The sequence below is a fragment of the Callorhinus ursinus genome, unplaced genomic scaffold, assembly GCF_003265705.2.
Source record: "Callorhinus ursinus isolate GAN/ISIS: 27379988/994484 unplaced genomic scaffold, GSC_fseal_2.0 scaffold106, whole genome shotgun sequence".
NCBI lineage: Eukaryota > Metazoa > Chordata > Mammalia > Carnivora > Otariidae > Callorhinus > Callorhinus ursinus.
In genome coordinates this window covers 73761-98445 of record NW_027397168.1, presented here as the reverse complement: position 1 = coordinate 98445, position 24685 = coordinate 73761, and the positions used below count along the sequence as shown (strand labels likewise).

Genomic DNA, 24685 nt, shown 5'->3' with positions numbered 1-24685 from the left:
GCCGCGGGCTTGACTTGGGCCCGCCCTCCGCTTACGCAAGGACGCGTGGGCGTTTAAGGCAAGCCGGAAGACAGGGTGGGGACGGTGGCCCCGAGGGGACACGCGCGGCGGAGTCCGCGGGCACTGTGCCCGAGCACGCAGTCCTATTTTGGCTCAGTGAGTGGTAGCCATTGTTTCCAGATACAAGCTAACGTGAGGAGGGTTGTAAGACTACCTCCGTACAGCGATGTGGAAGCCCAGGGCAGAGCATGGTGAAGTCGGAGAAAGGGGGTGAGGGCAGCCTCCAGCCGGGAAGGGGAGCTTCCCTGGTACATAAAATTGCAGAGGCGCCCGTGGCAGAGGACGCGGCGCGCGCAAACACACGGAGGCGGGCGACCGGCAGAGCCTGGGACCTGGGGACTACAGGGGGACCATGGCTGGGGCAGGTGGCTGCGGCGGAGTGGACGTGTGCGGGGTCCGGGGTTGAGCGGATAGGTCTGGGCAGGTGGGGGCCCGGGGCTGAGCGGGGAGGCGTGGACAGGTGGGCAGGTGGCAGCCCCTGGAAGTGCACTGGGGCCAGGCTGGGGAATGTGGACCTGGTGGGCAGCAGTGTGCCATGTGTTTCCATCCAGGCTCCTGACCGATGACATGGTCCAGTCCAGCTCAGGAACCGCTCCATGTAGTCGTTGTAGGCGGTAGAATAGTATTTCAGAAGCGATTTCCTTCCACATTAAAAACTTTTAAAACTGTTAGAAACTTTTGTATTGATGACGGAGTATCATTTTGTTAGCACGGTTGATCTTTTTCTGTCCTTTCACTTAAAAAAAAAAAACTGTTGTAAGACAATTTGGGGTTTACAAAAAGTTGCAAAGGTAATTCAGAGTCCTGGGTACCCTACAGCTGGTTTTCCCTAATGCTGTTATCTCGCATTCCTGTACCATATTTGGTAAAACCAAGAAACGAACACTGGCACATTACTGATAACTAAGTTGCAGCTTTATTTGAATTTCTTTTTTTTAAAAGATTTTATTTATTTACTTGAGAGAGAGAAAGAGAGCACATAAAGGGGGGAGGGTCAGAGAGAGAAACAGACTCCCCGCTGAGCAGGGAGCCCGATGCGGGACTCGATCCCGGGACTTCAGGATCATGACCTGAGCCGAAGGCAGTCGCTTAACCAACTGAGCCACCCAGGCGCCCTGGATTTCTCTTTTTCCACTAACCTGTCCTTTATGTGCCAGAGTCCAGTCCAGGGGACCCCACTACATTTAGCATCCCTGTACTTTCCACTGTTACTTTTAAGGTGGGTTTCTGGTACGTAGTGTGTAGTGGGATCCTTTTAATCCAAGCCAACAATCTCTGCCTTTTAAAAGAGGTGTTTATAACTGCACTTTTAACATGATTTTTGGTATGATTATGTGTAAATTCATCATTTTGCTATCGGGTTTCTATCTGTCCCATCTTTGTTTCCCTTTTTCTGCTTTCTGGTATGAGATTATCTTTTTTTTAATTGTCTGTATTTTAGAGCAGTTTTAGGTGGGGTCTTTGGGACATGTTCTGCCTCAGTTCTCCTCGGCGGCCTTGCAGTCAAGACTCTGATGACCGTGGGCTGTGGCGATGTCAGGGCTCACCTTGATGTCTTCTGTCTCAAGAATCACTCTCCTTTGCCTGATGCTGAGTCTTGAGCACTGTTGTTTCACATATTTTGTCTGGCCTTTTGGTTGTTTCAGGAAGGAGAGCAAATCTAGTCCCTGTTCCTCCATCTTGGTTGGAAGTGAAAGTTCTCTTATGTATGGTTTTTAAATAAAAGTAGATTTTCCCTCTGTAAAGGTTATGCAAAATGTCCTTCTTTCGGGGCACCTGGGTGGCTCAGTCGGTTAAGCGGCTGCCTTCGGCTCGGGTCATAATCCCAGGGTCCTGGGATCAAGCCCCTCATCGGGCTCCCTGCTCGGTGGGGAGTCTGGTTCTCCCTCTCCCTCTGCCTGCCTCTCTGCCTACTTGTTCTCTCTCTGTGTCTCTCTGCCAAATAAATAAATTAAAAAAATCTTTAAAAAAAAAAATGTCCTTCTTTCTTGGTTAAAGCTTCCAGGTTAAAGATCACTGCCGGGCCTGTTGGCAGGAAATCAGGTGACCTGAATCTCAGGGTGCTTTTGGAATATCGCAACAGATCAGCTTCAGCTTGTGGACGAGAACTCAGGGTCGCTAGAGGGCAGTGTTTGAGATCAGCGCAGCCAGAATAGCTGTGGGCTGGCCCAGGGTCTGGCAGCCCCGCTAGTCGAGAGGAGAAATTGAGTCAACGCTTGGCCCCCAGAGCCCCTCACTGGAAACTGCGGTCGATTTTTCCATCCCAGCTTCAGGCCACTGCACACAGAAAACTTCCTTGAACGTTAACTTGCAGTGCACGAGACAGAGACGATTAGGAAGCCCAAGAGCAGCTCCCCAGTGGCAGGCCCCCATCGAGGGTCTCACATCTGGCACTGCAGGCCACCAAGCCTGACCCAAAACCCTCGTGCACAGTACCTGCACTACTCTGATGGCGCTTGGACGTGACCCCATCAGTGTTTCCAGAGGGGGGGAGCATGAGCGTTGACACTAGGTGGGGGAGTAGTCTGTTTTTGCTGCCCGTCGAGTTGAGGGAGACTTGTGGTCTAGGAGAATCTCAGAGGAGGGCCTGGGGAGCTGTCTTACGTCCCCCTGCCAGGGGGTGAGGCGGCGGAACTCCCACAGGTCACATGACTGCCCACAGCCATCTGGTGGTGAGTGTCAGGCAGGGCCCTTAATCATGGCCTCCCCTGCGTTTGTCCACTGTGCTGCCACTGTCTGTCACCCCCAGCTCACCTCTCCTTTCCTAGGCTGTCCCTAAAATCCCGAACCCAAGAGCCATTGTGTTCCGGAGAGCCCTGCCGGGCGGTGATTTATGGGACTCAGCCCCTCTCCGTGGCCTTCAGCTCAGAGTTCAGCCCGTCCACAGCCCTTGACAGACATCCTGAGATTTTGATGCCTCTGCTTCATTTTCCCCAGAGTATAACAGCCTGGCCAGAGGGTCATACGTGAGCAGACTGTCATCACAGCGTCGGGAGCTGCGCACCCCAGCGTCCTCCAGAGCCCAGCCTTGCCAGCGTCGGTTCTTAGCACTGTTCTCACGGTGTCATCGCGCGGTGGGTGGGGAAGGAAAGCGTTCCTCCTCGTTTCACATTGCACTTCCTAGTTGTCAGGCTTTGAACACCTTGTTGTCTGTTCCCTGCTGTTGGGGTTTGCACTTCATCGAATGTGCATCATAATCGCTTATTTTCAAATTAAGTGGTCCTTTTCTTAGTGTATGGAAGCTTTGTAGATTATGTTTATGTAGTAATAAAAACACATTTCTCAGCCATAGGTGTGAAAACAGTTTTTCCCTAGACTACCAATTTGCCTTCTGGCTTTACATTTTATTGTTTTTAGTTCCACAATTTGTCAAATAAATTGCCTTCTCCTTGCTAGCTTTGGGGCATCTTGCTGGAAGTGTTCCCTTTCCAGCAAAGGTACACCACATACAAGAGCCTCCTACTTATTCTTTGTGATACGTTTGCTCCTTCCTTTGTCTCTGGTAGATTTTCACCTGTCTCGTCTGTAGAACATCTTCTTCCAGACGGAGACCAAGGTGTCCGCAGAGCTTTGAAACCACACGGCCTTTCACTCTGACTTGACATCTGTCTTCTGTCACAGACACACACACACACACACACACACACACACACACAGATCTATTCCTGGCTTGTCTGATCTCTTCCTGGGTCAGGACATGTGTTCTACTTTTAGAATCAGGCAAAAAAGTCATTATTATTTTAAAAACAACAAAACAAAAACCCAGTGTCCTTGGAAATGCCTGGCAGCCAGGAGGAGGCAGTGGAGGGGTCTCCCCGGCCCCAATCAGGAGGCCAGAGCAGGGAGGAGAAAAATAAGGACCCAGCTGCTTGTAAAATAAAGTTTTCCCTTTTATTTCAAATCAACCCATTCCCGAGTTAGTGCCATAAGTTGAGATGACAGCCCTAAGCCCCCTGGGGCCTGGCAGGGACAAGGACACTCATGTCCCTTCGAGGATGGGCCTGGTGGCCAGGGGTGAGGGGTTGCGGGGCTAGCTGGCTGCCCCTCCCCGCCAGCCCCAAGGCCTGGCCTGCCCCCTGGCTGACTCCCCGGGGCAAGGGCGCGCGTGGGAGAGGGGGCAGGGCAGGGAGGCGGCCCGTGTGGGTGTCCGTGGCCAGAGGTGCTGTTAGAGGCGAGAGCCCAGTCAGGCTGGGTTAGTGGGGTCTTCTCCGGCAGCCAGGGAAGGAACTGCAGAGAGAGGCAGACACAGCGCACCAGATGCAGGCGGCAGGGCCACTCCCCTGCCCGGAGCGAGAGAGGCGAGCAGGGGCTGGCCACGGGGGGAGCTGGGGTACCACTCTGGAAGCTCACCGGGGTGGGGGCTCAGGCTCCAGTCTGGCACGGAGGAGGGGCTCAGATAGATGACTGCCACTGCACGAAGCGCTTGGATTCCTGCGGGGGAGATCGGGGAGGGGGCGTGGAGGGGATCTGGCTTTGTAGCACAGGCCCCTGGCCTCCTCCCTCAGACCAGCAAGTCCGGTACCTGAGGGTTGAAAGGGTCGTCATCATCTGCGTCGTCATAGTCGTCACTGGGGGGCGATGGGAGTAGCAGAGAAGCAGGATGGGGGACCTGTCAGGAGGCTGCCGCCCCAACAGCAGCCCAGAGGTCCAGCCCACACCGCCTCCCCCGGGGACCACGCCCGCCCTCCCCTCCTGACCTGGGTGGGAAGAGGGCCCAGGCACGGGGCAGGCTGCAGAGGGCGGTGGCTAGGGCCCCTGCAGACAGGAGGGAGAAGAGCAGCAGGAAGAGCAGGCCTTCCAGGGCATCCTCACACAAGCCCCGCAGGGCAGCGCCGTAATCCTGGGGTGGCCGGGGGCGGGGGGGGGGGGGGCGGGGTGCCGCCGGGACCGCCTCCTCACCCCCAACCACCGGCCTGTGCCATGCTGGACAAGTCATTCAATATCTCTGCCTCCGTACAAGCACACAGGAGGTGCTCCAAGCACAGTCATCATTACACGTGCAGGTGTAAACCCAAATCTTGGCCTCCCCTCCACCCCACCTCCAGCCACCACACCGGCTCAGCCTTGGTCCAGTGCTGGGGTTCCGACACCGTGAGCCCGATGATTCTCCGTCGCGGGGCGTCCCGTGCACTGTAGGATGTTGAGCGGCATCCCTGGGCTCTGCCCACTACATGCCAGGAGCACCCCCACCCTGGCTGTGACAACCATTGCCAAATGCCCCCCCCGGGGGCAAAATCTCTGGCTTACAACACTTAGAATAATGCTTGGAAGAACCCCTGACTTGGAATTATACCTTGCACGTAACGCACACAGTAAATGCTGGCCGCCACTCCCCGGCATCCCTGGAAATGAGCTGAGCCATTTCCTGAATGCCCAGCCATCATTCATCCCACAGATTAGCCAAGGGCCTGCTCTGTGCCAGATGTGGCTCCCAGTCCCAGGGATACGTGAGCTACCAGGCTCCAGAAAGTCATTTCAGATGACCGTAAGCCGAGAGGGGACCAGAAGGCAGGACCGGGCCCCGACAGCAGGAAGGAACCGTGGGCTCGAGGCCCGGGAACTGTCTGAGGGCTGCTGTGGCCCGTGCGGGGACGGGGTGCAAGGAGCTGAGGCTGGCACCAGCCCGGGCCCTTGCAGGTGAGGCCAGGAGCTAGACTCTAATCCGTGTGCCAGGGAGTCCCTGGAGGGGTTTAGTGGAGAAAGAACTTGATCGGATTGTGTGATAGAGGCTCACCCAGCTGCTAGCTGTTGTGGGACGACAGATGGGGTGAGGGGGCCAGCAGGGGAGCGGGGAAAATGCTCTGCGGCCACTGGGTGGGAGGGGAGGAGGGTGACCAGGGTAGCAGCAATGGTGGAGGGAGCCATGCTCGGAGTCCAGATGGGCTTCAGAGGAAGGGCCGGCAGAGCTTTCCTGGGGAGTGATTGTGGGAGGTAAGGACAGACGGCAAAAGGGATGATCCTAGGTTTCTGGCTTGAGCCCCTGGGTAGGGGGCAGCAGTGTCTGGTACTGTGCCAGTGAAGCCCAAGCGAGGGGCCTGTCAGAGCAATGGGGCGTTCTCTTTTTACTGTATCAGGCACCTAGACAATGCCCTTTCATCCCCCTCCTAGGCCTGCAAGCAGAGATCTGGGCCCCCTCACACTGCTGCCTTTTGCCGTGGCAGAAAGTTGAAGCCCAGAGAGGGCAAGCCACTTGCCCAGAGTCACAAAGCCTGGAAGGGGCAGAGGTGGGATTAGAGCCAGATCTGTCAGGCTCCAGAGGCACCCTCCTGCCACTTTATCCCTGATGTCCCTCAATCCTGATTGTAATAGGTGGGGACCCTAAAGCCCAGAGAGGGGAAACTGAGGCCTGGAGTCATGGGGTGCACAGAGTAGAGAGTGAGACTCTGACCCACCCTCCCCCCTCCCCCCCTTCCCTCTGTCCACAGTGAACCTTGGGAAGTGCGATCCGGCCCAGTGTTGGCCTGGACCACAGAGAAATTTGTGGGCCTCAGTTTGCCCTCGAATAAAAGAGCAGGGTTGCCTTCTAGGGTTCTGCAGCTCAGGTATTCAGCAATTCTGAGTATTGATTCCTTGCCCCCACCACCACCACTGCCCCCTTGCTAGAGTGCCAATCTGAGAAGCTCTGGGGACAGTGGGAGCCATGGAAGGGATGCGATCACTAAGGATGCCCACACAGACTTGAATTTCAGATGCCCAGCAACAAAAAAATATTTAGTACAGACATGTCCCCAGTATGGCGTGGGCCCTACTTACAGTGAAGAGGTATTTGTTGTTTGCTAAATCTGGCAGCCCTGTTGGAGAGCCCGGGGGTGGGGGGGGGACAGACAAGAAGCGGGGAGGAGGCATGTGCGCTCCTCCAGGGGGGAAGACTAGGCCTGAGTGGCAGTGGGCCCTTGGGATGGGGGTGGGGTGAGGAAGCAAAGGGATGACACTGAGTGACTGCCTGGCGGTGGAGGCTTACAGAGGGAGAGGTGGTGTGCCAGGGCCAGTGGGGAGACCCGGCCCTCCGCACATCATCTGTAAGAAGGGGTGATGAAAACATTTCCTTCTGACAGCATGACTAACGAGGGCAAAGGTGCATCCCACCTGTGCCACACCTAGTAAAGCCAGGCACAGGTGAGTCACCCTAACAGACTGTGGCCCCGCCCAGAAAAGCGGGTATCCTCTCTGTCCTTTCACGGGTGACGGGAATGGGGACTCGGGGACTCTCTCCTGCCAGTGGCCACACAGCTGCGGCAGAGCCAAGGTTGGACGTGTCTGCGGGACACCAGGCATGCTTTCTCTGGGCTGCTCTGCCCAGCCCTGCTGCTTCAGTGTGGAGAGCCTTACAGCTACTAAGCCCCTGCAATCCCGGTTCATTTATAAGGGAGGAAGCGGAGGCACAGAGTACTTAGTGACTTGTCTGGGCTCAGGAGCTAGGACAGGAGCCCACGCACGCTGTCTCCAGCATTCCCGAGGCTGCAGGGGCTCCAGGGGAGAGACGGGGAGGGGGGAGGGAAGGGGGATGGGGAGGGGTGGCGGGGGGGGGGGGAGGGGGGGCGGTGTAGGGAGGGGAGGCGGTGGAGCGAGCGGATGCGGACGACAGATGGACGGATGGGGGTGGGTGGATAGGCAAGGGAGAAACGTAAGGATTTTTCGGGCTCCCTGGAAGAATTTGGACGGGGGACAGGGCGCACCTTGTGCAGCCCGCGACAGTGCAGCAGCGCCACCAACTGGTGGAAGTCTCCTTCTGTCACATTCAGCGTCTCCTCCAAGGACAGCAGAGGCTTCTGCGCGGGAGCAAGCGTTATCCCACCTGCTCCTGCGGGGCCGGGCTGGCCCGGGCTCCGCCCCTCTCGGCGGGCTCCGCCCGCAGGCCGCGGGCCCCGCCCACAGCCCGCCCTTCCCCTTGGAGTCGGGGCTGTGGGGGGAGCGCCGGGCGGCCGACCTGCGCAGAAGGGAACTGGGGGACAGCTTCCCGCTCGAGGCCCTGCAGCTGGGAGTGGATGTTGGCCAGAGCTCGCTGCGACAGAGTCAGCCTCTGCGGGAAGACAGGGGGAGGAGGACCGGGTAGTGGCTGGCCGCCCCCAGACCACTCTCCTCCCCGGGGACACAGGACCGAAGGCCCCTGGCGCCCGCAGCCTCCCGGAGGACCCGCAGTCTAGGCCCCAGCCCGCCCTCCTCCACCCGGCTCCCTTGCCTGCACCCCTAACCTGTTGAAAGGGGTTGGAGACCGCCTGATTGCAGAGGAAGTAATAGTTCAGGATGTCTGAAGTAGGAGGGAAAGAGGGGGAGCCCATGAGCCTGGGTCCCCGCAGCCTCCCCAACCCTCAGGGCCAGGGGCCTCTCCCCAGCCCAGGGGCCTCCTTTCCCAGCGGCCCTGCATTCAGGGACAGGCTACTGTCCTGCCGTCCTGCCCTTGACTAAATTGTGCAGCATTTCTCCCAAGTGGCCAAATCTTCCCATTCCTGGGGAGGGACGCCCAACCCTGTCTCCCAACTGCTCTCTCCTGAATCCCGCATCTGTATCCCTGTCTCTTTCCCATGCCACCAGGAGAGGTGCTGAGAGCTTCTGAGACCCAGCACCCCCCCACCGGACCCCAGGCAGGACTGGGCAGAGAGGCCTGAGGATGCAGAGCCTGCACGGGGTTGGTGGGGTCACCTGAGCTGAGCCCAGTCTCCTCCTGGGTCAGGTTCAGGATGTAGGTGTCAGGACTGGAGCAGAAGTCACTGAGGCCCTGAGAGAGGCATTAGGAAGAGGGGCTCAGACCAGAAACTGCTCTAATTCCACAGAACTCAGTGTCTGGCTCACCTGCCCCCCAACCCCTTCCCTGATCATCCCTGGGGAGCCAGGAGTCCAGACCCCCGCCCCTCCTCCCTCAGACCCGGGAGTCCCGGCCCCCAGCCCCTCCCCCCCCAGACCCAGGAGTCCAGACCCCCAGCCCCCTCCTCCCTCAGACCCAGGAGTCCAGGCCCCCAGCCCCTCCTCCCTCAGACCCAGGAGTCCAGACCCCCAGGCTCCTCCTCCCTAGTGTCCAAGTCTCTAGCTTCTAGACCTCAGAACCTGTGTAGTCCTTTCCCTCAGGACCTGCCCCAGGGCCCAGGGGCCCAGCCTCCATTACTCACCACAGCTGTAGCTGCCTCCAGGCCCATGGAACCCCAGCTCAGGACAAGAACCAGGAGACTCATCACTGTCATCCTATAAAAGGGGAGGGGATTGGTTTCGGGTTCTGGGGTTTTTAATTTACTTGCCTCACCTCTTCCCTTCCCCCACCCCAAATCCCATCACTGCCCCTCCCCCTTCCCCACCAACCTCTGGAGCCTGGAGGATCAGAATTAGGGGAGACAGGGGGAGTCTCAACAACCTGAGATTGTTGACATTGAACTGAACATCTGGTCCCTGCCTGGGAGTGAGGGGGAGGATGCTGAGAAGGGCCCTGGGCTGCCAAGCCAGCAGCCCAGATCCCAGCCCAGAGATGCCCCTGCCTTGCTCTGGGATTCTGGGAGAGCCACTGCCCACTTCTGGACTCTGCTTCCTGGCTTTGAATCTGCAGGAGTCCAGTGGTTCCCAAGCAGGTCTCTCAGGTTTGAGCACAGCTTGGTGAGCCTCCTGCTCTGCTCACACTCCTCCTCCAAGGCATGGGTGCCGCCAGGGCTAGAACTGCGGCCTGGTTTTCCTCTGGGGATGGGGTCTAGGGGCAAGGGTCAGCACTGGAGGGTGGTCACCATCTCTCAGCCTCAGGGAGAGCCTGCATGGGACAGCAGGACTTCTCACCCAGGGTGGGTGTGGAGACTGGGGAGCACCAGCAGGGCCCCCAGAGGCGTGGAGGATACAAGGACTGCTCTAAATGGAATGGGCTGGCCTGGGTCGAAAACCAGCTCCAGCACTTCCGGGCTATGTGGCCTGGGGCAAGTGGCCCAACCTCTCTGAGCCCCTGTCTCCCCCTGGGTTAAATGGGGAAAAGGAAAGCATCTCCTCACAGCGTCAGTGTGAGGGTTCCCGAAGAGGGCTGGCCGCACAGAAGGAGCCATTAAATAAGGGTGTGGTCTTGAGCTTCCCGTGAGCCACGTAACGGTCACGCACCTCAGATGTGGTCACCTTCTGCCTCCAGTCCCCCCTCTGCAAGTCAGGTGCCTGATGGGCCCCTCCTTCACGGGGCTGTGTGTGCACAGCCCTCAGTAGAAGTCAGTAATCACCCCATCCTCATTATATATATATATATATATTTCCCCCCCTAGGATTTTGGAGCCCTTCCCGCGCCTCAAGGCCTGTGTTTCTGGGTCTGCCCAGCCCGTCCTACACTAGGCCTGGTGCCTCTGTACGTGCTGACCCGGCCCAGGACCTCCATGGAAGTTTGTGGGACGAGGGAATGAGAGCATGAACCTGGCAAGGACAGTGGTCCCTGTTGCAAGAGTGCTGTGGGATGGACAGAGGTCCCCTTGTGCTGGGCCATGAGCCTGCCCTGAGGGCACCCAGACTTACACAATCACCAGCCACTTGCTCTGCTTTGCTAGGCCCAGGAGGGTGAAGAGGCAGACCAGCAGCTCCAGGAGCAGCAGAAGGACATAGGCCAGCCACCTGGGGAAGGGACAGGGTGACACTGAGCAGCAAATCCAGCCCTCCGTACCCAGGCTCCCAGACCAGGGCCTGGCAGAGGGGGGCGGCACCCCCACGCTCATGCCCTGGTCCCCAGGCCACAGCCAGCTCCTCTTGAAATGGGTGCATTGGGAGGCGGGCCACTGCAGCCAGTCAGAGCTCAGGTGCCAGGGTCTGGGCGCCTGGAACCCCACCCCGGCTGGACGGTGCACAGGCCCTGTCACCGGGGACGAGCGTTTGGCCCCCTGGAGCCCCACCTGCCAGGGCACCCTGCAGAGTGAAGTGAGTGGTTCCCAGGCGCGGGCCGAGTGTCCTATTGCACGACCCGGGGCTCGGCCAGGCTCTCCACCTCCTACCTGCACGCAACCTTGTCTCAGGAGCTTTGCCTCCTGTGCCCTGGTTTCCCTGCCTGTAACGTGGGGGAGATCAGCAGCACCTGCTCCGAGAGGGTGTTGTGAGGCTAAGGAGCACGAGCTTGGAAGGGTGCCGGGCACACGGACACCCTGAAATAGCAGCTTGAATGTTACTCAGAGAACTTCAAATGCTAGTTAAGTATTAATGATTGATTCACTCTGCTCGGAGGACCGGCATGGCGTGAATGCTCCGTAAAGAGCGGCACTGGCCATGGTCCGCACACAGCTGTGTGAGGCTGGAGCGCTGGAGTGGCAAAAGGACCCTCCTTTCCCAAGGGGGAGCCGGGCCGCGTGGCCCTGGGAGACCTGCAGGCTTTTGCTCCCAGGGCCCCCACCGCACACCCCAGCTTCACTCTCTCGCTTCCGTCAGGAGCAGCCGACCCTTCTGCCCTAAGCTGCTGTGAACTCCTGCTCTGGGCTTCCAGGAACTTGGCCAGGAAGCTTTCCCTCCAGGGGCCCCTGTAACCTTGCAGGAAACTGGCCACCTTAGCTGGGGGAGGACTCCCGAGGGCCAGGCACTCATATTGGTACATCCAGAGACGTTTCCTGTTGGCGGTGGGTCTGCCTCACTCCGGCGTAGCCTGCACGGCTACCTAGGGCCCCTGGAGGGGGGCTGAGGCCTGGCCCGTGGCTAGGCCACAGTGCAGAACCCGGACTCCCTGGGACCCAGGCCTGTCTGATGCCCCGCGGGGGCGTCCTCGTCACGGACTGCTTCAGCCCTGGTGGGCCTCCACCCTGGAGCACAGAAGCCAGGAGGCAAGAGACGGGGTCCTGCCTCTGCCCCGGCGCCTGGGCAGGACCCTCAGAAGGTGTCGGATAAACAGGAGACATAATTCCTAGCAGCCAAAGCAATGAGGACTTCATCATATTGGCTGTTGGCAAGGGTGCCTGCCCCAGATATCTGCATAACCTGTTCCTCCTTCACATATCACCTTCTCGGTGTGGCCTCCCCAGACCCCCACCCCCCACGCCCACACATGCCCACTGCACATGCAAACTGCCAGTCACTGTCCCCAGCCCATCCCCCTCCCTTGCTTCACTTTTCTCCAAAGCTCTTACCACCCACCACCTCACAAGTGTTTGCTCCTTATTGGGCCCCTTCCTGGAAGATGGGCAGAAGTTGCTGTCTTGTTCATTGCCCTGTCTCATAAAAACTTACATTTCCCACACACCTGTATAGCGTGTGCCCATCACTGTTGTAAGCACATAACGGATATGCACTCATCTGATCCTCAACAATCCGATGAAGGGAGCACTACGCATCTTTCCCACTTTACAGATCGGGACACCAAGGCACGGAACTGGTAACTTGTCACAGGGTCACGGAGTGGCCGTCTGGCTTTAGAGCTCGTGTTCCTAACCACTGGGGCACCCCTCTCTCTCACCAGAAGGGGCTAAGTAAGGATCTGTTGAGCGGATGCATGTGTCAGATGGATGACTGAGGGTGAGTGAGCGGATGGATGTGAAGATGTGAGCAGGCCATGGGGTCCACCTCCAGCCTGGGCACTGTGACACTCGGGACAGGTCATCCTTTGCTGCAGGGAGCCATCCTGTGCATTGCAGGATGCATCTCTCGTCCCCACCTACCAGGTGCGAGTAGCGCCCCCTCCCCCAGACGTTGCCCAATCTCCCCCGGAGGCACAGTCACCCAGGGTGAGAACCCCTGCCGCCCAGGGCAAGGAAGAGTGGTCACCCACCTGTACTCCTCCACAAAGGACACATCTTCAGCCACTTGCAGGGGGCTCAAGGGCACTCCCCGCCAGAAGGCCAGCGCCTGGAGCTGCTGGGCCACCGCCTCCGCCTGCCGCCGAGCCCCCCGGGCAGCAGCCACCAGCTCCAGGCGCTGCACCAGCACCTCCTCCAGAGTGGTCAGCTCTGTCCTCACGGCCTCATCCAGCCTCTCCACCATCTCCAACACCTGCGTGCAGAGGGGAGTCTGGGGTCAGAGGGGGGCATTGTCTGGGGAGGCCGGGGTTGGGTCCAAGGGTGTGGGGGTGAAGTAGGAGTGGCAGGTGTCTGAGATCTGGGGGCTAGGACATCTGTGGAATGAGGTACAGGTCTGTGGCCTCCCATCAGGAGCTCTGGGTGGGCAGTGTCTTGGGTCCCAGGTTAAGATTAAGGCACAAGAACTGGAATTATGCCTGAGCTTTTGAGTCTGAAGTTGGCATCTGCCTGCCTGGGTCTGGGGTCCTGAGTCTCGATTCCATGGTCCAGGGTCTGCAATGGACATGACATTTGAGGTCTGAGGTCAGCCTGGGTCTCAGCTCTGGGTCTGGAACCCTGGGCCTGGGGATGGGAGTGAGGCCTTTTGTCAGAGTCCTGGGTCTCAGCACTGAGGTCCCTGAGCTTTCGTTTAGGCCACAGATCAGGTCTGAGGGCCTGGATTTGACCTGAGGGCAGGGGTTCAGGGCTGAGACTAAGTGAATTGGGGTCTAGATTTGAGCCCCATGTTCCAGATCTGGGTTGAGGGTCTGAGGGTGCCATGTGTAAGGTCCCGGTTGCAGTCAGGGTTGGAGGTGGGGTGTACGGTCTGAGGTCTGAGTCTGAGTCTGGGATCCCAAATCTCAGGCGTGGGATCTTGGCTCTGAGTTTGGGTCCCGTTTCTCTGGGAGGTGGCCCTTTGTTTGGGTATGGGGAACAGTCTGGGTGTGGGTCTGGGGTCTGGCCAGTGCCTGGCCCCTCACCAGGTGGTCTATGGCGCTGAGCGTATGGTTGGCATGCAGCAGTGCTGAGCTGAGCTGGGACACCCCATCACTGGTCTCGCTGTTGCCATAGAAACCGATGCCAATGCCGGCGCTGAGAAGGGGAGGGACGGGAAATCACAGTCTGTCCCGGGACCCTGGGGCCGCGTCCCCCCACCTCCTCACACACCCGATTCCATCTCCCACCCCCCACCCCAGTGGTCCAGCCCGTCGTGGGAAAGGAACGTCTCCAGCCTGGCCCCCACCGGTTGCCAAGGTAACGGGAAGCCCCCCGCCCCCGCCCCAGGGACGTCATTGTGATGCTAATGGTGGGTGGAGGGGAGGGGCTGGGGGGGCAGATTTAACCCGCACCTCACTGGAGCGGAACCCCTGTCACGCCCAGCCCCAGGAGAAGCCCTCCCCCCAGGATTGCCGGCCCCACACCCAGCCCTCCCTCCTTTCCTCAAGCACCTGTCCCTTCAGGGTGCCACCATCCCCTCCCCGCCTCCTGGGGGTTCCCAGGAGTGCTGGCCCCCAGTCATCTCCCGGGGCGGGGGGGCCCGAGGCTGGAGCTCCCCGCCTTCCCCCGCCCCCGGGACCCAAGCGTCTGGCCAGCTGAGAGCGAAGCAAGGGAATGTGGGCCGATGGGCCAGAAGCCTGCGCCCCCGCCCCTCCGCGGCCGGCACACAGAGCTCCATTGTGGGGTCTGAATGCGGGCCCATCCCCCCCTCCCCCAGTGTGTCCCTCCGACCGGGCGGAGAGAGCCGGACGCCCTCACAGTTCCCAGCCCGGGCCACCGGGCCCCACCCCCAGCCCTGGATCCCACGCCCGCCCCGGCGCCCCCGCCCATTGTTCACAGTGGGACAAAGCTGCTCTTGTTCCCAGGCCGCTGGGGGCCGGCCGTGTCTCTCCCCCACGGGGTCTTTGTCCACCACCCCCGTCCACCCCCAGTCAGGAGAGCCCGAAGAGGAAGCAGTTTGGATATAGGACGCCCAGGTCTCCTCCCCCACAGACACCCCCAAACACACTGTGCTGCTCCCCGCTGTGAGGCAGTGGGGTAGGGCCCAGCCCGCCACGCCCCCGGATCCGGGGCGGATCTCTCTCCGATCCAGGCGTCCCGATCTGTGGGGGTGGCCTGATGGGGAGGGCTGTGCTTAGAGCTGGCTCTTGGGGAACGGTGTAAGGGTGTGTCTTCAAGTGCCCCTCCCCTCTCTCCCGCCCCCCCCCCAGGGGGGGCCGCAAGAAGAACCCCACCACCACCACCCGGGCTCGGAGAGGGGCTTGCGGGTCTCCACTCTGCCACTTGGGCAAAGGGGCCTTGAAAAGTTGCTTTCTTTCTCCCTCTCCCTGAGACTTGCCCAGGGTTACCGCGAGAAGGAGTTAGACCAGCTCAGGTCTGGTCTCCTGGACTGTAAATATTACTTGGCTGTCTGTCTCCTTGACTAGAACATCAGCTCCAGGAGGGCAAGAGCCTCGCCTGGCCAGTTCAGTATCTCCTGGCACATAGTAGATCCCCAAGAAATAGTTGTGGAATGAATGAATGAATGAATGAATGAATGAATGAGTTAATGAATGACATCATTACTATAACGTCCATTTCAGAGATGTGGAAACTGAATCCTGGAGAGATTACATCACTCCCCTAGTTGCACAGCTCTTCAGGGACAAAGCCACTCTTAACCCCTACCCGCTCCTGCAGGCCTGGCTGCCCTTGGGAAGTCACTCCTCCTCTTGAAACTCAGTTTGTCCATCCATGAAATGGGAGCAGTGCTTCCTGCTGCAAGGCTGAGGTGGGTTTCTAGGACACCCTCAGGAAGACTGACCGAGATGGTGGGCAGCCCTGTCCCCACTCCCCACCCACCCTGGGGCCCCATTACCAGCCGACGAGAAGGGCAGCAATGCAGCTCCAGGTGACACAGCCTCCCCCGGGTGGGGGGCTCTTGGCCCCAGGGGGCTCTGGGGGTCGGCAGCAGCAAAAGCGGATGAGGTAGACAGCAATGAAAATGAGGCTCAGGCCCAAGCCAAGGCCTGCCAAGGCCGCCACCAGCAACAGGGCCTGGGAAAGGGGGAGACATGAGGCCTCAGAGGAGCTCGCTGCTCCCTCCCTGCGTGGCTGGAGGTCCTGGATCCAGGACTTCGGTGGAGGTGGAAGGCAGGCCTGGCTAGAATGGGGGGCCAAGCCCAGCCTGTGGTTTTAAGGTTTGTGGGGAAAGATGGGGTCCCCAGCCCCTCCCAGGCTGGCCGCTGGGGCTCGGCGGTTTAGGGCTGGGTCACTGGAGGGAGCTTCCCACTGAGAGGCCTAAATCTTGGGTTCTAGTTCTGCTCTGGGTGTGGCCTTCGGCTGGGGCCTTCCCTCTCTGAGACTGTCTCCTCCTCATTCCAACCAGGCAGTTGGAATAGAGCATCTCCCAGGACCTTCTGAGACCTGCATCCCGAACTGGGTGGGACCAGGGGGTGCCTGTGCCTTGGAGATGGTGTGAAGGTTTCCTCTTCCTCCTCCTTGCTGGTCCTCCCCTCTCACTGCTCACTCACTCCCCTGATGCTGAGCTCTGCACACCCACCGCAGTGTGAGTCTGTCACCCAGGGACTCACGGGGAGGGGGGCGTGACAGCCTCCATGACAGGGTGTGTGTGCAAAGACTCAGGGATGGAGACTTGGAGACAGGGAGGCACAGAGAGCTAGAGAGAGAGATAAGAGCAGAAAAGCAGTGATGCAGAGAAAGGAGACACAGAGACAGACGGTGGCAGAACCAAAGGCCGGGGGGACAGAAGCAGGGAGAGAACAGCTATGTGCAGTTGGAAAAGCCTCACAGGACAACGGGGCTCTCCATGAGGCGGGACTTTACAGCGGGGTGCCCAGAATGGGGCAGGGGTTTACCTTGAGCCACACAGCAGGTAGGGGCAACATCAGGAACAGAATCGCCCCTCCAGACTCACTAATGCTCTTTCCTGTAAACCACTGTGTGTCTCCGCCTTCGCCTTGCAGTGTGGTGTGGAGTGTGTGGAGTGTGTGTGTGTGTGTGTGTGTGTGTGAATGACACAAGTGTGTGGTGCATTTGTGTTCCTGACTGTGAAACTGGATGTTTTATTTGTGCGTCTGCCATGAGACACTACACCTGAATGTGTGTGTGTGTGAGAAAGTTGTGAGTGTGTTTGAATGTGAACGTGTGTGTGTTATATTTGAGTGAATATATGTGTATATATGTGTGAATTTGTGTCTGACTGTGTGAGAGTAAGAATGTGAGTGTTGAGAGTGTGTATACAAGTAACTGTGGTATGTGAGTGTGTATGAGTGTGTTTAGGTGTGTGAGTGTGAGTGAAGGCAGGAATGATGTGTGTATGAGTGTGTATACAAGTGAGCTTGGGGTGAGTGAGTGTGTGAGTGGGAGCAGGAATTGTGTGTGTGAGTGTGTGTATATAGGTGTGAGTGTGAGTGTGGGGGGTGTGTGAATGTGAGCACAGGAATGTGTGTGGATGTGTAAACGTGTGTCCGTGTGTGTGTATGGATGTGTGAGTGTGTATACAAGTGAGTGTGGGGTGTGTGTGAGTGTGTGAGGACAGGAATGTGTGTGGATGTATAAACACGTGTCCATGTGTGTGTGGATGTGTGACTGTGGGTGTGTATACACGTGACTGTGGGGTGTGTGTGAGTGTGTGAGTGTGTCTTCCAGCCCGGTGTCACCCAGTGCCTGACTTTTTCCAGCTGCACCCACAGCGGTCATCTTCCTGGGGGACAGTGTCCCCTCCTGGGCCGTGTGACTTCGTGCCTGTCCCATTGCTGTCACCCTGCCTGTCCATGTGGGGGGGGGCGGAGTGAGCCTCTCCCGGTGCCTTGGGCAGTGACTGGGGCCAGCAACGGGTGCATGGTCTCCTCTGCCATGAGCAGGTGTCAGCGGCCAACACTGGAGGTCGTGACTGTGGACACGAGAGGCTGTGGGTGAGGGGTGGCCGTCCCTGTCTGGTGGGGAGAGGGCGGCATGGAGTAGGCAGGGAGGAGCTGCTCCCTGCTGGCACAGCCATGACCCAAATAGCTCAGAATACAGCACACATCCCCCTCTCTGCTTTTCTGGGACCCCCCCACACACCTCCTAAGCTCTCCAATCCCCAGGCCTTTATCCCAGGAGCTCCCTAGCACAGATTCCAGGGGCCTAGACCCAATAGGCAGGGCCCAGGACACATCCAGGGGCTCCACCAGGACTCCCAGGCACCCGCCCCCACGCACACACTCCCCCACCCTTCCGCGGCTCAGCCAAGCCTCGCTCCTCATTAATCTCAAAGTCAAGGACTTGAATTAAACTGGGTCAGGGGACAGTTCCTTCACCCCTGTTGGAGCTGACCCAGGCTGGGCCCCCTTCCCCAGGGACCCTTGCTTCTGTAACGTTCCCACCCCAGCTCCACCCTCCGGACCCATTTCTGTCACCCTCTGGTCCCCAGATGGAATCTCATTCCCTCCACCCCGAGCACCCTGACCACCCCTTCTGTCCTGGGACTGGGGACCGGCGGGAAGCTTCCTCTTACAGCACCTCCACCTCGTTTACCCAGCCCTGGCCCCAAATCCCTCACGCCCCTTCCCCATTTCAGGTCTCAATCCCGTCCTAAACCAGGGCACCCCAGCCTTCTTCCTCTCCACCCTTAACAGTTCCTGTCTCACCTTAACTGGACCGCCCCGATCCTATCAGGGGAGGGGGCATCTTTTAGGACACGGAGAATGGACCTATCGCCCTGATGACCCTGGGGGCTAGCTTCCCGGGCAGTTCTCAGAGACCCTGGAATCCAAGGCTCCCCGGTCCCTTCTCTCCTCTGGGACTAAGGGGTCCAGGCCCCTGGCCCTCCTTTATTTAAGGAGCCAGGGCTCTGGTCTCCCAGCGCCTGTCCCAGGGGAACCTCCAGGTATGGAAGCCCGATGCTCCTCCTCTTTCAGATACCCCAAAGTCCGGGCCGGCCCCCACCCCCGGAGAACACAGGAATCTGTCACCCAGCCCCCTTCTCCCTCACGACCCCTAAGCTCTGCCTCCCCCCTCCGCCCCCGACTCCCAGGACCCCGCACCCGCTCCCACGACCCCGCACCCGCTCCCACCTGCTGGTATTCTTGCTCTTGGGGCGCGAACCCACTGGGTACCGGGCGGAGCTGGAAGTCGGCGCGGGGCAGCTGGTGGAGCAGATGCACCCAAGCCGAGGGTCGGTAGCCCGGGGGCGCCCCCATAGCCCCCGGGGAGGGCGCAGCGGGGCCGACGCCGGGGCTGCGGGAGCCTCGGCAGTGGAGCGGGGCGCGGGCGGAGCGGGGTCTGGCGGGGCTCAGGGGATCGGAGCAGGGGGAGGGAGAGGGTGGGGGGCGGAGATTGGGGGAAGAGGGGGGAGGCGCGGGCCAGACGGGGACGGTGCTGCCCCTGGTGGCTGCCGGGGGGAGTGCGGCGCCGCAAGCGGGCCCCAGCGCTCCGCCCCTCAGTGACGGCTCCCACCTGCGGCCGGCGCAGGTACCACGCTGTCCAGCGACATCCCTGTCCAAATGAGGCCGCTCGTACTGTGCTATCACCCCACAGCTGCAAAGGATCCCTTAATCTCTAGAAAGAACCTTTACGTCTGTGCAAAGGTCACTAAGTATTTGCACAGCATCTTACAAATAACCGTCAGTTGCATCAATAAAAAAACCCTCACTTCTGTGTGTAAGGGTACTCTCCTCTGTAAAGACTGTCATTTGGGTAAAAGCCCCACCTTTTAAAATCTGCATAAGGACACAGCTTCTATACGCAAACCTTCCTAGGTGTGCAGACCACTCCAGAATGTACGCCTGCATACCAGGGTTAAGGACCCCTCACATCGGCATAAGGACCCCTCCCACCCCAAGAAGAACCCCGCTCATCTATCTAGCGACCCCTGCCATCTTTATAAGAATGCCTGCCACGTGTTTAAGAACCTCTCCAAACTCTTTTAAGGATACTTCAGTGTACATAAGGGTCCCCCTTCCCCTTGCCATTCACTTTACAGTTCACAGAGTATTTTTCCAGCCGCCGCCTATAATGAGTCTCACAGGAACACACTGATACCACCTGATATGTGGGGAAGTAGAGACCCTTGGAGGGGACCCAGATACTTTGACATCACCACCCGGGCAGTCACCGTGGGAGCTAAAACTAAGGTTCCCAGGAATCCGACCCAGGGATCTGTCCCACTCTTGTGGAGCTAGGCTAGACTTTGCCTCCTGGGGTCCCCACACCTGGCCTCCTCTGGAAGGACTGAGATGGGCAGGAGGAAAAAGGGGAGGTTAGTACTCCACCTTTCTCATCCCAATATTGTGCCCCAGATTGGTAAGAAAGGGCTGAAGATAGGTAGTTGCCCATCCCATTGCTAGGAGAAAAATAATGATAGTGGTGGTGATGGTCATGGTGGGGATGGTCATGATGGTGATGATGATGATCATGATGGAGATGATGGTGATGGTGGTGATGATGATGGTGGTGATGGTGATGATGATGGTGGTGATGGTGATGATGATGGTGGTGATGATGGTGATGGTGATGGTGATGATGATGGTGGTGATGATGGTGATGGTGATGGTGATGATGATGGTGGTGATGGTGATGATGATGGTGGTGATGGTGATGATGATGGTGGTGATGGTGGTGATGGTGATGGTGATGGTGATGATGGTGGTGATGATGGTGATGATGGTGATGGTGATGATGATGATGATGGAGATGATGGTGATGGTGATGATGATGATGGTGGAGATGATGGTGGTGGTGGTGATGATGATGATGATGATGGAGATGATGGTGATGGTGGTGATGATGATGGTGGAGATGATGATGATGGTGATGATGGTGGTGGTGGTGATGATGATGATGATGATGGAGATGATGGTGATGGTGATGATGATGATGGTGGAGATGATGGTGGTGGTGGTGATGATGATGATGATGATGGAGATGATGGTGATGGTGGTGATGATGATGGTGGTGGTGATGATGGTGGTGATGGTGATGATGATGGTGGTGCTGATAGGAATGAGAGTGATGATGATGATGGTGTGATACTGATGATGGAGACAGGGAAGAGTGAGGATAGCTGCCCTCACCACACACACACACACACACACACACTCTCTCTCTCTCTCTCTCTCTCTCCTTCTCTCTCTCATCCTCTCTACCCTGGTCTTCTCCAGCCCACCTCCAATTCCAACTCCAGTGGCTGGAGTCATGTCCTCCACTGTCCCCAGCTAGATGGGATGCATGGGGCCTGGAGAAGACAAATTTCCCGAGATGAGAAGCCATGAGTTGTGCTAAGTGACCCCAGGCAAGTGACTTCCCATCTTGGAGTCTCTGCTTCTCTATCTGTAAAATGAGGGGAAAGAGGTGAGATTATTAGCCTGTCCCAAAAGCTCTTGTTGGATAATCTTCTACACCATGTCTGCAGCCAATGTTTGCAGAACCAGCAGGACTTGCTAAGGGGGAGAAGAATTCCAAATTCCATAATGTGTGTAGCTGGGCTCATGTATCTGTGGGTGGGGTGAGGTGGTCGTTGTGACTCAGTGACTCAAGAGCACTCCGTGGCTCCCTATTGCCCATGGGATCAGGTCAAACAAACTCTCTTAGTCCTGCTTTCAAGTCTCCCACCATCTGGCCTTATGTCCACCCTCCCCAATATGGATATTTGAGGGTGTGGGACTTCAGCCACACTGAGAAATACATTTTACAATGTGATCTGGTGCACACACACATCTGAAGTGAAACGTTTCATGAACAAAACTGACCTCCAAAAAGCACAATGCTCTCAGATATCTTCTATGCTTATTCTATTTCAGAAATAAAAATCTGGTCACAACCTAAATTTTTCATGATTGGGTAATGGGTCTTAACCTGCAATCTGAAAAACACTAATCTTGAATTCCAGAGAACAATCTGGGTTGGTGTTAGAAAAGGAGTAATTCCTACTAAGTAGAAGTAGACTATATTGGCTTCCTGAGGTGGGGGGCGGGGGTGGCCCTCAGTGTTTTACTCCTGCGCCCCTCCTCACAGCATGTGTGCATGCATGAACAGACAGACATACACACACAAACAGGCACACACACCACTCCTTTTCACTCCCCTTCAGAAAAAGGTTTGTTGACTGAATCTCCCTTTCTCCCTCTGGCTCCTTCTCTTGTGTCCATCTCTGTCTCCCTCACATACAGTTTGGGTCCCAGAAGGTCCGCATTCTTTAGGACACTGCTTCTGGCCTTTCCTGATTAAGCCCAAGGCATCCATCCCAGTCAATGGGAGAGCCGAGATGCTGTCCGATAGAAATTTGTTCTCTTTGCCCTTTTCCTGCTCTTGCTCTGAGTCTCTTTCTCGTGGGAAAGGTAAATGGTTCTCCCAGGGTAGTCCCGGAGCATTTCTAGGGTTTTTGGCTGAATACCACTGCAATGCCATCTCAAACTCTATAGCTGTTAATTCAGGGCTGGGGTGCCTGAGAACCCCCCAGTGGAGCAGGGCTCAGAGAACGTGGTTGTTCCTCTCTAGTTTCAGCCAATGATTGCCATATGGGAAGAGGGATGCAGCATTGCCAGATGTTTCAAATTTCCAGGAGAAGACAGAAATCTGGATATTTTTAAAAGCAAAATCCCTCAGCTCTTAAATGTTAAAACTAATTCAAATACAAAAAAAAAAAAATACCGTGTGGGCCAAATAAAACCTGTCTGTGGGCTGGAGCTGGCTGATTTATAAGCTCTGGTCTAGCCAGATGCTCAGCAGCACCCGCAAGCGGAGGAAGGGGCCCACGAAGAGGCTGCGGAGGAGCAGCCCAGGGAGGCAGGAAGGAAGCCAGAGAGAGGCAGCAATGACACCTCTTCCAGGAAGGCCTCCTGACCTACCTCTCTTGACGGAAGACCAGAGCAGGTCCTGGCTAAAGAGTTCAGCATGTACCTCTCAGGACTCAAACTCAGGGATACTCACCAGCTTAACAAGGTGGTTGAGTATATATTGTATGAGTCCATTTGGATGGTGTTCTAGAACATACAAAAAAGCTAATCTATGGTACTAACAGTAATCAGAGCAAAGGTTACCTCTAGGAAGGTGGGGGCAGGGCTGACTGGGAAGGTGCTGGAGTGAGGGTATCATTCTGTATTTTGATTAGGGTTTGGGTTTCCCAGGGATCTGCATTTGTGCTACACTTAAGATTTGTGCATCTCACTGCAAATTTTACCTCGAAAGAAAATAAGAACTCTGGCTAATCCTACGCATGCTTAAATATCGGGGAACTGGGGGCGGGGAGTGTAGTGGGTCTTCAGTTCCCTTTGAAATGGATCAAAAAAGAAAATAAGATGGATCGATGGAGGGACAGATATGTAATAAAACATTAATGGTAGAATCTAGGTGGCAAGTATCTGGGTATTCACTGTAATATTTTTCATTTTGTCCAGCTGTACTGGGATATAACTGATAGAGAACACTGAGTAGGTTTAAGGTATACAGCATAATGATTTGATACATGCATATATTACAAAATGATGATTACAGTAAGGTTAGTTAACATATGCATGACCTCACATAGTCACATTTTGTGTGTGTGTGTGTGTGTGTGTGGCGAAATCTCTCTCAACAACTTTCAACTACACAATATGGTGGTTAATTTTAGTCACATGCTGTACATTAGATTCCCAGCACTTACACATCTTATAACTGCAACTTTTACCCCTTTCCTCCTGCCCCCACCCCAGGCAACCCCCAATCTGTTCTCTGTATCTATGTGTTTGGGGTTTTGTTTTGTTTTTTTTGATTCTACACATAAGATCATACAGTATTTATCTTTCTCTGTCTGACTTAGCTCATCTAGCATAATGCCCTCAAGGTCCATCCATGTTGTCACAAATGGCAGGATTTCTCTGAGTTAGTGGTTTTGTTCTCTTCCGATAAATACCTAAGGTGGATTTGCTGGATTATGGGCATTTCTGTCTAATTTTTTGAGGAGCCTCCACACTGTTCTCCACAGTGCCTACACCAGTTTGCATTCCCACGAACAGTGCAGAAGGATTCCTTTTTCTCCACATCCCCACCAACAACACTTGTTGTCTCTTGGGTGTTTTGATTCTAGCCATTCTGACAGGTGTGAGGTGATATCTCACTGTGGTTTTGATTTGCATTGCCCTCATGATGAGCGAGGTTGTGCGCCTTTTCATGGAGCCATTGACCGTCTGTATGTCTTCTTTGGAAAAATGTCTATTCAGCATCTTTGCCCATCTTACAATTGGATTCTTTGGGTTTTTTTCCCCACTGGAATGTTTTTTCAACTTTTTGATGTTTGAAAATTTTCATTACAAAATATTGAGAAGAAAAGAGCAGGACTATAACTAGAGCAACAGAAGAGATCAAGTAGTATTGGATTATAACCCAAACATGAAATAAATATCGATAAATCCAAAATGATATAAATAAATGATTGGATAAAGTCATAAAGGTGATGAATGGGAGAAAATAGACAAATGCCCCATGCAGAAGAGTTCCAAATAATTTATGTGGGTATTCTACCCTCAAGGAAATGGAACACAGAACTCCCTACTCTTTGAGGTTGGGCTGAGCATGATGGCTTCCTTCTAAAAGGATTAGCATGAAAATTGGGGGAAGAGACTAACTTTGTAATCGAGAAACCTCACCAACACTGCCTCCCAGGGATTAGGACCAGCTTTAGCCATGATCAGTCATGTTGATTATGCCCGCCATATGGTGTGTTGAAAACGGTACTTACCCCTGTGGTTTTCTTCCCCGTGACCCTCATCTAATTATGGGAAAAACATCTGTCAGTCCTCAGTTGAGGCACATTCTACAAAATACGCACCCGGTGCTCCTCAAAACTGTCAAATTCAAGAACTAGAAAAGTTTGAGAAACTGTCAGAGCCCAGAGGAGCATAAAGTGACATGGTGACAAGTATAATGTGTTCCCCTGGATGGGATACGGGCTCAGAAGGACACTTGGTAAAAAAACT

The 24685-nt window shown here is 56.3% G+C and overlaps 1 protein-coding gene and 1 long non-coding RNA gene across 4 annotated transcripts; one reads left to right on the top strand and one right to left on the bottom strand.

Moving 5' to 3' along the window:
* The first annotated feature begins 64 nt into the window (after positions 1 to 64).
* Positions 65 to 3349, top strand: LOC112806768 (uncharacterized). Of its 2 annotated transcripts, none has more exons than XR_003203939.2 (2): positions 65 to 270; positions 2998 to 3349. It is a non-coding gene; the product is annotated as an uncharacterized lncRNA (long non-coding RNA). The 2 variants fall into 2 exon arrangements; XR_003203940.2 differs by having other exon boundaries at positions 65 to 425.
* A 588-nt stretch (positions 3350 to 3937) lies between these two features.
* Positions 3938 to 19046, bottom strand: TTYH1 (tweety family member 1). Of its 2 annotated transcripts, XM_025849005.2 has the most exons (14): positions 18806 to 19046; positions 15607 to 15785; positions 13733 to 13844; positions 12746 to 12966; positions 10522 to 10617; positions 9165 to 9237; positions 8701 to 8776; positions 8253 to 8308; positions 7988 to 8080; positions 7737 to 7829; positions 4758 to 4900; positions 4583 to 4628; positions 4411 to 4491; positions 3938 to 4287 (listed from the first exon to the last, which is right to left on the bottom strand). In XM_025849005.2, the coding sequence occupies exons 1-13, from the start codon at positions 18929 to 18931 to the stop codon at positions 4453 to 4455; spliced, it is 1353 nt and encodes a 450-aa protein (XP_025704790.1). In that variant the 5' UTR covers positions 18932 to 19046; the 3' UTR covers positions 3938 to 4287; positions 4411 to 4452. The 2 variants fall into 2 exon arrangements, with proteins under 2 accessions (XP_025704790.1, XP_025704789.1); XM_025849004.2 differs by lacking the exon at positions 4583 to 4628.
* Between the last annotated feature and the right edge of the window lie 5639 nt (positions 19047 to 24685).

What these genes read in the sequence shown, in the direction of transcription:
- TTYH1 (XM_025849004.2), bottom strand. Translation starts at nt 18,931, where the DNA reads ATGGGGGCGCCCCCGGGCTACCGACCCTCGGCTTGGGTGCATCTGCTC. An exon ending in AGCAAGTGGCTGGTGATTGT is followed by an intron (nt 9,238 to 10,521) that starts GTAAGTCTGGGT and finishes CCCCTTTTATAG; the next exon opens with GATGACAGTGATGAGTCTCC. An exon ending in CCCAGTTCCCTTCTGCGCAG is followed by an intron (nt 7,830 to 7,987) that starts GTCGGCCGCCCG and finishes GCTCCCGCGCAG; the next exon opens with AAGCCTCTGCTGTCCTTGGA.